Source organism: Daphnia pulicaria, chromosome 12, assembly GCF_021234035.1.
Source record: "Daphnia pulicaria isolate SC F1-1A chromosome 12, SC_F0-13Bv2, whole genome shotgun sequence".
Taxonomy (NCBI): Eukaryota; Metazoa; Arthropoda; class Branchiopoda; order Diplostraca; family Daphniidae; genus Daphnia; species Daphnia pulicaria.
In genome coordinates, this window is record NC_060924.1 from 2,043,695 (window position 1) to 2,056,518 (window position 12,824).

The 12,824-nt window shown below is 38.0% G+C and overlaps 3 protein-coding genes across 3 annotated transcripts in view; all 3 read left to right on the top strand.

The window, feature by feature from the left end:
• Positions 1-1,106: 1,106 nt before the first annotated feature.
• The window catches only part of LOC124316236, a 31,481-nt gene continuing 19,763 nt past the window's right edge, over positions 1,107-12,824 (top strand). The window contains exon 1 of the mRNA XM_046782054.1: positions 1,107-1,126. The gene's annotated coding sequence lies outside the window, so the exon portion shown is untranslated. The remainder of the gene's footprint in view (positions 1,127-12,824) is intronic.
• On the top strand, positions 3,670-5,190 carry LOC124316436. Its single transcript, XM_046782379.1, has 3 exons — positions 3,670-3,706; positions 3,847-4,300; positions 4,375-5,190. Exons 1-3 carry the CDS (start codon positions 3,673-3,675, stop codon positions 4,856-4,858), a joined length of 972 nt encoding a protein of 323 aa, XP_046638335.1. The 5' UTR covers positions 3,670-3,672; the 3' UTR covers positions 4,859-5,190.
• On the top strand, positions 8,696-9,978 carry LOC124316517. Its single transcript, XM_046782510.1, has 2 exons — positions 8,696-9,006; positions 9,078-9,978. The coding sequence occupies exon 2, from the start codon at positions 9,184-9,186 to the stop codon at positions 9,898-9,900; it is 717 nt and encodes a 238-aa protein (XP_046638466.1). The 5' UTR covers positions 8,696-9,006; positions 9,078-9,183; the 3' UTR covers positions 9,901-9,978.

A 12,824-nucleotide genomic window follows, 5' to 3' on the forward strand; every position in this document is an offset into this window, starting at 1 on the left:
GCTCTGTCAAACCAAGCCCTCCTCGCTCTACATGCGCCATCTTCATTCCCGCTCTTAACTGCTCTAAATCCTGGCTCCTCTCCCAAGGTTCCGGTATATTTACCGCCGAACTCTACGGAATTCTAAAAGCACTCGAATCAATCTACGCTCTAGACCAACTTCCCCCTTGCATCCACATTTTCTCAGATTCCAGCTCCGCCATCAAGGCCCTCTCGGCCCCCATATCCCCAATTCATAGTTGCATCTCGGAGATCAAAAATCTCCTCAATTGTCTCCTCTCTAGTGGCACCAAAACAATTATTTACTGGATTCCCAGTCACTCCGGTATTACCGGTAACGAAATAGCGGATAAACTCGCCTCCGACGACAGCGACCCCTCCTCCAGAAGCCTAATCGAAAATTCCCTATCAACAGGGGAACTCATCTCGTCATTGAAACATTCTTGGGAACAATCGCTTCTAGCTCACCTTCACAAATGCAAAAAGCCCTGCGTTCAAATGAGAACCAAGCCTGGCTTCATCCCATGGCACCACTCCAAAGACAGAGCAACATCAACTTGCCTTCACCGCTTGAGAAACGACCACAACCATCTAAACGCTTTCGCTCACCGCATCGACCAAGATGCTGACCCGAGCTGCCGATTTGGTTGCCCAGCCATCGAATCTACAAAACACGTCTTAATTGATTGTCCTACCCATCACGCTCATCGCCTTAATCTCATCCGTTTCCTCAACTCAAATCGTCTCCCCTTGAACCCCCAAACGCTCCTGGGCCTCGACCCCTCAATCAGCCCAAAAACTCAATTTAAACTCAACAATCTCCTGTCATCATACCTAAGCAAAACGGGCCTCCGACTTATCGCATAATTCTCAAACCTACCTCATCTCCTCCCCCCCCCTCTTCATCTCCATCTAAAATCAAATCCAAAAGCTCCGAAACACAGTATTCATCCTCGCCGGTGCATGAGGGTCCTCCAATAATTTATTCGGAAGACCAGATGTCAGCCTTAAATCTGGCTCCCCTGGATCCTAGATGCCAAGGCAGACGCACCTAAATTCTCACCAACCAACCAACCGTACTACAATTCTGTTTCTGAGTTTTTTTGTTATTCAACTCTTAATTTTTGGTAAGTATTGAATTATTTTCTGTTATCTCACAATTTAAAATCAGAATTAATAGTGCGGTTTTCCATATTGTCCCCAGTTTTGTGAACTACGTCATCATGACATGGGAGACGAAGATGATTGTGCCGTACGAGTGGATCCTGGAGAATGTTGAGGAAGAACCGATGGCAATTGCGTCGAAAATGATTTCGTTTTGTGGCGAGAAAGTGTTCCGCGTGTGTTTGAAGAATCACGCACGAAATCCCGTTTTGTTTTTCGTGGTATTTGATCTCAAAAAAATCGGAATGAAAGTGGAAGATGTCATGTACGGAAAACCAGGTATTGGCAATGGAGTAGCAAAGATGGCGAAATTGAAAAACCAGGACATCGGTGATGAAGGAAGTTTACAGCTATTCACCATAAAATTTCCTAAAAAGAAGTTCGTTGGAAAATTCAAAATTATGTTTCGAATTTGCATCGTAGGGGCTGATCCCGGCTATTCCTATCAACTCTGCGATCGTCTGGCCAAGGATTAATTATGGGCCACTTTAAAAAATCAATCAAATCTGGCAGACGTTGAATTAATCGTGAAAGACAAATCATTTCCCGTTCACAAATCAATCCTTGCTGCCCGCAGTCCCGTGTTTGCAGACGAATTCGAGAAGATTCAACTAGACGTTCCTCAACAGATCCGAATCGATGGCGTGGAACCTTCAACTGTGTTGAATTTTCTTCACTTCATCTACACGGGAGAGCCGATTGGAACATTTGCAAATGAAGAATTGCTTAAATTAGCTGATTATTATCAACTTAAAATTCTGTCTAGTTTATGTCAACATGCTCTGAAGAAAACAGGTGCCATGCAAATGGCGAAAGTCATCAAATATTTAAACAGCAACGCCGAAGATCTTACCTCTTCCAAAATCATGTAATATTTTCATTTCTTTTGTATTTTCCACATCATGCTCGAATTTGGTTTCGCTAATTTTTGTTTATAAACTTTTGCCAATTTTACACAGACCAGAGGAAGAAACGGAAATAATTTTTGATCGAACGACGCTAACCTTTCGATGCCCTTGGCTATTAAAAAAAGCTGAAAATGGCCAAACCATATGTCTGATGCAATATCAAAATGAGGATATTTTTATTGCTTACTTCACTGAAAAAAAAGAAATTGATTCACAATCTAAACAAGAAGGAATTAGTAAACCTGTGATTCATTTAACATGCGCCAAGCATCGAAGATTCGGTTTGAAAGTTGAGGATGTCTACTGCGGCATGCAGCAATCAGGCACGCGAGGATATAAAATATGGTTAAAAATGGAACCGAAATATCACCAGGAAAACGCAGAACTACTACACTTCACCGTACAAGCTCTTTTTGATTTCAGCCAAGGAAAACTTGAATCTCGAGTATACTTTCATATTAAAACGGTCAGCACGATAAGCAATTATTACTACGAGATGATGGAAGACAAATGGCCGACAGATTTTTGGATGGCAGCTTTAAATCAGAAGTTGACGGATGTCGAAATCTTTGTCGGGACTGTTAAGCTGATGGAAGCCCACCGAGTTATTTTATGCGCCCGGAGTCCTGTCCTGAATTCTTCTTTGAACAGGATCAACCACACGGGGAAATCCATCGTCACATTCGAGGCGGAATTCGATGTCGAGATTGTCAAGAATTTCCTAAATTTCCTTTACACCGGATCTTTAAAAACGACTGACGGCGGCCATCAACTTGGTAAATTGGCGACTATGTATGAAGTGGAGACATTGACAAATGTGTGTCAACTAATTAATCGCGTACCAGATATTAAAGAACTGAGCGACTCTCTCTTACAGGTAGAATCATCAATAAAGTTGCCGTAATTCGTTAATTGAAGATTATACATGTGTTGTGTATTTAATTATTTAAGTAATGCAAATACAGAATTTCATGTATGATATTTTCTTAACTTGTTTAAATTGTATCCCTTTTTATTTTTTTATTTTGTTTTAATATTTAAAGTTTGTTTTAGGAAGGAGGATGGACAGTTTTGGACATGTTTGTCAAGGTTTCACCAGCACACACCCCCTTGTTGTTTCGTTTCGTCATCACCCACCCCTCCCTATTTTCTTGACCCTTTCCCTCATTTTTTTCAGTTTATTGCTGACCAGCATCGAGTCTGGCAGTTCATTGCCCTGTACTACAATCTTTTTGGATTTGAGATTTTTTGTTATTCTACTCTTCATATTTGGTGAGTCGATTCAATTATTTTCTATTCATGTGATTATGAAAAATTTAAATTAATAATGTGGCTATCTTTATTGTCACCAGTTTTGTTAATTACGTCATCTTTAAATCCAAGATGTTTGCCTTGTTTGGAACCTCGAAAACTCGCCCGAAGATGATTGTGCGGTTGTGCCATACGAGTGGATCCTGGAGAATGTCGAGGAAGAACCCATGACTATTACATCGAAAATGATTTCGTTTGGAGGCGAAAAAGTGTTCCGTGTTGGGTTGAAGAACTACGCCGAATATTTTTCATTTAGTTTTTCGTGGAAATTAATCTCGTTAAAAATCGGAATGGAAGTGGAAGATGTCATGTACGGAATTCAAGGTAGTGGCACAGGTCCAGCAATCATGAAGCCAATGAAAAAGGAAAATATCGGCTACTGTGAAAATCTCACTTATTTAAAACTATACTTGACAAGAAGATTGTTGGAAGTTGCACGTTTGCGTTTCGAATTGTAATCACAGGAACTTCAGAATCCTATGGTTATCGACTATGTGATCGACTTGCCAAGTCGCAATTTTGGGCTGCTTTAGAAAATCAACAAAATCTGGCGGACGTTGAAATTGTCGTGAAAGACAAGACTTTTCCTGCACACAAAGCCATTCTTGCTGCCCGCAGTTACGTATTTGCAGCCGAATTCGATAAGATTCAACCGATAAAAGATGGTCTTCATCAGATCCGAATCGAAATCGAAGCAGAACCTTCAACCGTGTTAAATTTTCTTCACTTCATCTACACAGGAGAGTTATTGGGAACGTTGGCAGATGAAAAATTGTTCAAGTTAGCTCATAGGTATGATCCGCCAACTTTGAATACAATTGGCGAAACTGCTCTGATGGAAATGAATGCAACGGCGATGGCAAAACTGATGGACAGTTTAAATGATGAAATTGATGCAGTTTATCCTTCCAAAATCATGTAATAGTTCGTTTCTTTTATTTAATATTAATTTGCTCAGTTTTCTTAATTTATACATTTATTATTCTCATCAGGCCGGAAAAAGACACGGAAATATCTTTTGATCGGATGTCCACTTTTCGATGCACTATGCGACTCGATAGTTTTGATAAATCCGAAATTGAAAGTCCAAAATGTATAATGCAATATCAAAAGGAAGATTTCGTTTTCGCTTACGTCACTGGACATTTCCGCGAAAACCGTATAAGTAAACCTTTGATTCATTTTACATGCGCCAAGCATCGAAGATTCGGCTTGAAAGTTGTGGATATTTATTGCAACCTAAAGGGACAGGATCAGTGGTTCAAAATGGAACCGAAGAAATTAAAAAACAGTGCTGAATTAATTCAACACTTCACCTTCAAATGGAAATTGGATTTTACTTGCTGCAATCGGTACCTTGAATTCAACTTTGACATCAAAACGGTCTGCACGATTGGTAATTATTATTACGAAATGATGGACGACGATTGGATAAAGAGTTTTTGGACTGCCGCCAAAAAAACAAAAGTTTACTGATGTGGAAATTTTTATCGGGACTGTTAAAATAATGGAAGCTCATCGAGTTATCCTATCCGCTCGAAGCCCAGTCCTAACTGAGTCTTTGAACAAGATCAGCAACACAGCAGAGAAATCTATCGTCACATTCGGGGAGGAATTTGATATAGATATTGTGCGTTACTTTTTAAAGTTCCTTTACACCGGTCGTTTAAAAGTGTGCCCCAAAGTTAAGCAGATGAGTCAATTGGCCGCAATGTACGAAGTGGAGACGTTGAAAAATATTTGTCAGGTACTCAGTGCCAAACCGCCGGATGGAGAAGAACTGACCAACTTTCTTCTAGATTTATAATGGCCGGTTGAGTCACCGTAATGATTTAATTTAATATTCCACATTTGTTGTGTATCTAAGTCGTTTAAATACAGACAATTTTGGGAAACATTTGCATATTTTAGAATTGTGCCTATCAGTTTTTGTTTTCTTATTACGGTTTCTTTTTGTTAAACTTTAAAGTTTGTTTTAAGTGAGGGTGAGGGGGAGGGTCTGAATCTCAAATTCTCAAGGTCTCACGTGGCTTATTGTCGCCATTGTTGCTCCCCTCCCCTTAAATTTCTTAACCCCTCCCCAGGCTCCCCTGGCTTAGCCTAGTGGAGGTTGGAGGTTCTAGAAAAATTTCATCAGTTTACTGTTGACCAGCAACCTTTCGAGTCTGATAGATTTTACCATAACCTAACCACAAAATTGATTTTTCAGATTTTTTGGTTAATCAAATCTTAATTTTGGTGAGTTGAACGAATATTTTCTAATACTTTCAATTAGGATTATCAATACTGTATTTTAACCATATTTTCACCAGTTTTGGGAAACACGTCAACATGACGTCCATTTTGTTTGGTAACCCGAATATGATTTTGCCGTACGAGTGGATTCCGGGAAATCTTGAAGATGAACCAATGACGATCGCATCAAAAATGATTTTGTTTCGAGGCGAAAAAGTTTTCCGTGTGGGTTTGAAGAATCACGAAATGAATCCCGTTTTGTTCTTCATGTCGATTGATCTCGGAAAAATCGGGATGAAAGTGGACGGCATAAAATTCGGATTTCAAGAAAATGTAACGATGAAGAAAATGACGAATCATGAGTTCGGCAAAGTAGGAAATCTGCAGCTATTCACCATGACATTTCCCAAGAAGTTAATTGGAAATCGCACGTTTGTGTTTCGAATTTGCATCGTAGAAACTGATCCCGGTTATTCCTATCAACTATCCGATCGTCTTGCCAAGGATCAATTATGGGCTGCTCTAATAATTCAAAAACATCTAGCGGACGTTGAATTTGTCGTGAAGGACAAGATATTTCCTGCGCACAAAGCCATTCTTGCTGCCCGTAGTCCCGTATTTGCAGACGAATTTGAGAAGAAACAACCGGTGAGAGAAGGTCGTCATCAGATCCGAATCGAAACCAGAGTGCAACCTTCTACTGTGTTGAATTTTCTTCACTTTGTCTACACGGGAGAACCGATTGGAACATTTGCAGATGAAGAATTGCTCAAGTTAGCTGATCGTTATCAACTTAAAATTCTGTCTAGTTTATGTCAACATGCTTTGAAGAAAACAGATGCCATGCAAATGGCGAAAGTTACCAATTATTTAAACAGCAATCCCGAAGAACTTTACTCTTCCAAAATTATGTAATATTTTTTGTTCTAACATGTTAGGTATCGCTGATATTTGTTTGTTAACTATTGCCCTTTTTACACAGGCCAGAGGAAGAAACGGAAATAATGTTTGATCGAACGAAGCCTACCTTCCGATGCCCTTGGCTATTGAAGAAATCTGAAAATGGCCAAACCACAAGTGTAATGCAGTATCTAAATGAGAATATTTTTACTGCTTACTTCACTGAAAAAAAAGAAATTGATTCACAATCTAAACAAGAAGGAATTAGTAAACCTGTGATTCATTTAACATGCACCAAGCATCGCAGCTTTGGTCTGAGAGTTGAAGATATTTACTGCATCATGCAGGAATCGGGCAAGCTGGGATATAATCGATGGTTTAAAATGGAACCGAAATATCATCAGAAAAACGAAGAATTACTTCACTTCACCCTACAAGCTCTTTCGGGTTTTAGTAAAGGAAATCTTCAATTCCGAGTCTACTTCCACATCAACACCACCAGCATGATTGACAACTATTACTACGAGATGATGGACGAATCTTGGTCGACTGATTTATGGCTGGCAGCAACCAACCGGAAGTTGACGGATGTCGAAATATATGTCGGAACTGTTAAAGTGATGGAAGCCCATCGAGTTATCCTATGCGCTCGTAGTCCTGTCCTTAATGAGTCTTTTAACAAGATCAAAATCACAGAATCATATGTCTTCACTTTCAGGGCGGAATTCGATGTCGAAGTTGTCGAGAATTTCTTAAATTTCCTTTACACCGGATCGTTAAAAACTACTGACGGCAGCCAACAACTTAGCAGATTGGCTACTATGTACCAAGTAGAGACATTGAAGAATGTGTGTGAACAAATCAATCGCGTACCTGGTGTTGAAGAACTGAGCGACTCTCTTATTCAGCTAGAATCACCTGATGAGTTGCCGTAGTTATGTTATTAGATATGATACAATATGTGTTATGTATTTATGTCGTTTTAATACATAATTCTTTGTAAAATATTAGTATAATTTACATCTCTTTTTATTTTATTACTTTTGTTTCGTTTGTTCAAATTTTTTAGGAAGGAGGATAGACATACCTTTTTGGACATGTCGTCATTCGTCAAGGTCTCACCGCCCCCTCTTATTTCGTTTCGCCATCGTCATCACCCACCCCTCCCTATTTTCTTGACCCTTTCCCTCGTTTTATTCAGTTTATTGTTAACCTGCGTCTATTCCAGTCTGGCAGTTCATTGCACCGTACTACAATTCTGTTTCTGAGATTTTTTGTTATTCTACTCTTCAGATTTGGTGAGTCGATTCAATTATTTTCTATTCATGTGATTATGTAAAATCAAAATTAATTATGTGGCTATCTTTATTGTCACCAGTTTGTGAATTACGTCATCTTAAATCCAAGATGTTTGCCTTGTTTGGAACCTCGAAAACTCGCCCGAAGATGATTTTGCCGTACGAGTGGATTCTGGAGAATGTTGAGGAAGAACCGATGACAATTGCGTCGAAAATGATTTCGTTTGGAGGCGAAAAAGTTTTCCGAGTTGGGTTGAAGAACTACGCCGAATATTCCATTTTGTTTTTCGTGGTAACTTATCTCAACAAAATCGGAATGGAAGTGGAAGATGTCATGTACGGAATCCAAGGTAGTGGCACAGGTCCAGCAATCATGAAGCCAATGAAAATGGAAAATATCGGCTACTGTGAAAATCTTCACTTATTTAATACTATACTTGACAAGAAGATTGTTGGAAGTTGCACGTTTATGTTTCGAATTTCCATTACAGGAAATTCAGAATCCTATGGTTATCGACTATCAGATCGTCTTGCAAAGTCTCAATTATGGGCTGCTTTAAAAAATCAACAGAATCTGGCGGACGTTGAATTTATCGTGAAAGACAAGACATTTCCTGCACACAAAGCCATTCTTGCTTAGTGGTGGCAACCTAGTTAGTAAAAAGTACCTAGTTTCGACAAATTAAGATAGAAGCGGCATTTTTCTTTTGAGTAGCCTCCCCCTTAAAAGCACTTTTATTTTCAAAGTATAGTTCAATTTGGTCAAACATAAAAAAAGAAGAGTGAAAGGGGGTGTTTTTTAAAATAGAAAAATGCCGCTTCTATCTTAATTTGTCGAAACTAGGTACTTTTTACTAACTAGGTTGCCACCACTATTCTTGCTGCTCGCAGTCGAGCGTTTGCAGACGAATTCGAGAAAATACAACCGGGAAAAGACGGCCCTCATCAGATCCGAATCGAAATCGAAGCAGAACCTTCAACCATGTTGAAATTTCTTCACTTCATCTACACAGGAGAGTTATTGGGAACGTTGGCAGATGAAAAATTGTTCAAGTTAGCTCGTAGGTACAATTCGCTAACTTTGTATACAATTGGCGAAACTGCTCTGATGGAAATTGAAGCAACGGCGATGGCAAAACTGATGGACAGTTTAAATGATGAAATTGATGCAGTTTATCCTTCCAAAATCATGTAATAGTTCGTTTCCTTCATTTAATATTAATTTGCTCAGTTTTCTTAATTTATACATTTTTTATTCTCAGGCCGGAAAAAGACACGGAAATATCTTTTGATCGAATGTCCACTTTTCGATGCACTTTGCGATTCGATAGTTTCACTACATCCGAAATTTGAAGTCCAAAATGTATAATGGAATATCAAGATGAACAATTGTTTTTCGCTTACATCACTGAAGATTACGTTGAAAACCATCAACCATTGATTCATTTGATATGCGGCAAACATCGAAGATTCGGCTTGAAAGTTGAGGATATTTATTGCAGCAAAAAGGGACAGGATCAGTGGTTCAAAATGGAAGCGAAGAAATCAAAAGAAAACGTAGAATTACTTCAACATTTTACCGTCAAATGGAACTTGGATTTTCAACGCAGCATGAAACGCCTAATTCAATTCGACTTTGACATTAAAGTCGTCAGCACGATTGAAAATTCTTATTACTCGATGATGGACAAACATTGGATGAAGAATTTATGGGTTGCCGCAACACAACAAAAATTTACTGATGTTGAAATTTTTATCGGGACTGTTAAAATGATGGAAGCTCATCGAGTTATTTTATGCGCCCGGAGCCCAATCCTGAATGAATCTCTAAGCAAGATCAGCAACACAGCAGGGAAATCTATCGTCGCATTCGGGATGGAATTCGATAAAAATGTTGTGCATTGTTTCTTGAAATTCCTTTACACCGGCCGTTTAGAGTGGAGTCCGGATTGGAATGCAAACACTATGCAGTTAAGTAAATTGGCCGCAATGTACGAAGTGGAGACGTTGAAAAATATTTGTCAGCCTTTCAGTGCCAGCCCACCGGATGCAGAACAATTAACTAACTTTCTTTTAGAGCTGTAATCGTCGAGTCACCGTAATTCTTTGATTGAATATTCCACATGAGTTGTGTATCTATGTCGTTTGAATACAGACAATTTTGGGAAACATTTACGTATTTATTTTTAATTTTTTGTTAGTTTTGGTTTTCTGAATTTAGTTTCTTTTGTTTCAACTTTAAAGGTTGTTTTAGGTGAGGGGTATGGTATAGCCTGAGGTCTCACGTGGCTTATTGTCGCCATTGTTGCTCCCCTCCCCCGGCTTAGCCTACTGGTTCTAGAAAGATTTCTTCAGTTTACTGTTGACCAGCATCTAGTCGAGGCTGGAGATTAATTCCACCAAAAACACAAGTTGATTTCACTAAAATTACAATTTGTTTTTGTCATTCAACTCTTAATTTTGGGTGAGTCGAAGAAATATTTTCTAAATCATCTCAATTAGAATTAACAACGCTGTTTTCCATATTATCACCAGTTTTGTAAAATACGTCATCATGACGTCGGAATCGTACGCAATGATGACTGTGCCATACGAATGGATTCTGGAGAATGTCGGAGAAGAACCGATGACGATCGCGTCGAAAATGATTTCGTTTCGTGGCGAAAAAGTTTTCCGTGTGGGTTTGAAGAATAACACGGTAGATCCCATTTTATTTTTTTTGGCAATTGATCTCGGTAAAATCGGGATGAAAGTGAGAGACGTAAAATACGGAATGCAAGATAATGGCATTGGCCCAGCAAAGATTACGCCTATGTGTGAAGATAATGGAGGAAGTCTGCAATTATTCACACATCAAATTGGCAACAAGATTGTTGGAAACTGCACGTTTTCGTTTCGAATTTTCATTGAAGGAACTTCCCCCGACTATTCCTTTCAACTGTCCGATCGTCTAGCCAAGGATCAATTATGGGCTGCATTAAAAAATCAACAAAATCTACCGGACGTTGAATTACTCGTGAAGGACAAAACATTTCCTGCACACAAATCAATCCTTGCTGCCCGAAGTCAAGTGTTTGCAGAGGAATTTGAGAAGAAACAACCGGGAAGAAATTGTCTTCAACAGATCCGAATTGATGACGTGGAACCTTCAACTGTGGAGAATTTTCTGCACTTCATCTATACTGGCCAGCCAAAAGGAACATTAAATGATAAAGATTTACTCAAGTTAGCTCATCACTATCAACTTACGACTCTGACCAGTATGTGCCAAGTCGCTCTGAAGGAAATTGCCGCCATGCATATAGCGAACATCATGAAACTTATAAATAGTGATGACCACGAAACGTCTTGCTCACGAGTCACGTAATATTTTTTTCATTTTAGTTTTTCATTCGGCTTAATACTAATTTTATTTTTTTATGATTATTATAATTTGTTCAATTATTTCAAACACAGGCCGGAAAAAGAAACGGAAATATTTTTTGATCGGACCACGTTTACCTTTTGCTGCTCCTGGACAATAGACAAAGCTGAAGAAGAAGAAACCACATGTGTGATGCAGCATCAAAACAAAGACATTGTTATCGCGTACATCACTGGGAAAATAAGTTGTGAAAAAAGTTGGGATGAAAATTCTAAAAAAAGATGTAAACGCCAAACTAGGGTAAAACAGCGAACTGGGACAGCGTTTTTCCTAATAGACTTTCTTATGGCATTTACGTGTATCGACGAAATGCGAATTATGGGACAAAACGTATAATCATGGGACAAAAAATGCGAATTGGGACAGACTTATTTTTAAAAACTAATTATTTCATTCGACGCAGAATTTTTTTCTGAATCGAATTGCTTAAGACACTAAGTATGATGCAATAGAAAAATATTAAGATATTCTGATTTTAAAAATCAAAATATTGAGCTGTCAAAAAGTTTTCCTGTCTGCTAAACTATTCGACCGTGGTTCAAAACTTGTCAACGACACAAAAATATGATTTAAAAAATATTATAAACTAATTAGCTTAATGTTAACGGTATAACCCAAGATTTACAACGCTAAAAACTAATCAAAATTCTGCAGTTTATTTCGCGAGAAATTTGATTGGGAAGTTGGACGTTCGTGTTGCGAATGTCCCACATTTACTGAAACTTTGCGATATTAAAAATGTTTATAAAGTTTCAGTTTTTTAAATAGAAATTTATGTCGCCGATTCAAAATAATGTCCTGTATCGACATAGCTATATTTTGCTAAAAAAGCATTTTATTTATTCATGTTATTAATGAACGTTGTTTATCATTTCAGCCAATGATGCGAATTGGGACAGCAAATAGCAGACGACTGTAGCATATAAACGATATATATATAGTAAGCCCAATCTACACATCGTCGATAGCTTATCAGTATCACCTTAGGTTACCATTTCAAACATCGGGGTTCAATACTTAACAAAAGCGAAACTTTTATAGATATGTTGTTCAATGGAAATAAGGCAATTAATCTGAATTACTGTTTCTTCTGAGGTTTACTGCTAGCCACATATATTTTTCAGATGTAGGGTTTGCGGTTCGATACTTTAATACAATTTTTGTATTTTTTTATTTTTGGAACTATGTTAATTGGTGGTTTTATTCCAAAATAACTAAAAATAACTTTTAAAATAGCATAACCATAATTTTCTAAGTATTTATTTGAAAACAAGGAGAATTGATTCTTCATGGGAAACATAACTTAGAAAATATGTGTTTAACGATCAGAAAGAAATTATTTCGAAGCTGCAGCCAAAATTCTTTGTCTTTCTTCCCTTTAAATGTATAAAAATTAGTTAAAAAACATGAATAGATATATTGTTAATCTATGTGACTTACTCTCTGAAATCCTCAACGCAAGTCGGGCAGCAGAAAGATGCTAAAACGTATTTTTCTATAATTTAAGCTATGTTGGATTGAATCCAAAAGCTCCTTATTCGTTATAGGAAAACCAACAGAAGCCATTTTTAGAATCCAGTCTAAG

Excerpts from the sequence above, each read along its gene's own strand:
- LOC124316517 (XM_046782510.1), top strand. The coding sequence starts at position 9,184 with ATGGAATATCAAGATGAACAATTGTTTTTCGCTTACATCACTGAAGAT.
- LOC124316436 (XM_046782379.1), top strand. The coding sequence starts at position 3,673 with ATGGAAGTGGAAGATGTCATGTACGGAATTCAAG. Across the intron at positions 3,707-3,846 it reads TGTCATGTACGGAATTCAAG|GAACTTCAGAATCCTATGGT; the intron begins GTAGTGGCACAG and ends TTGTAATCACAG. Across the intron at positions 4,301-4,374 it reads GTTTATCCTTCCAAAATCAT|GCCGGAAAAAGACACGGAAA; the intron begins GTAATAGTTCGT and ends TATTCTCATCAG.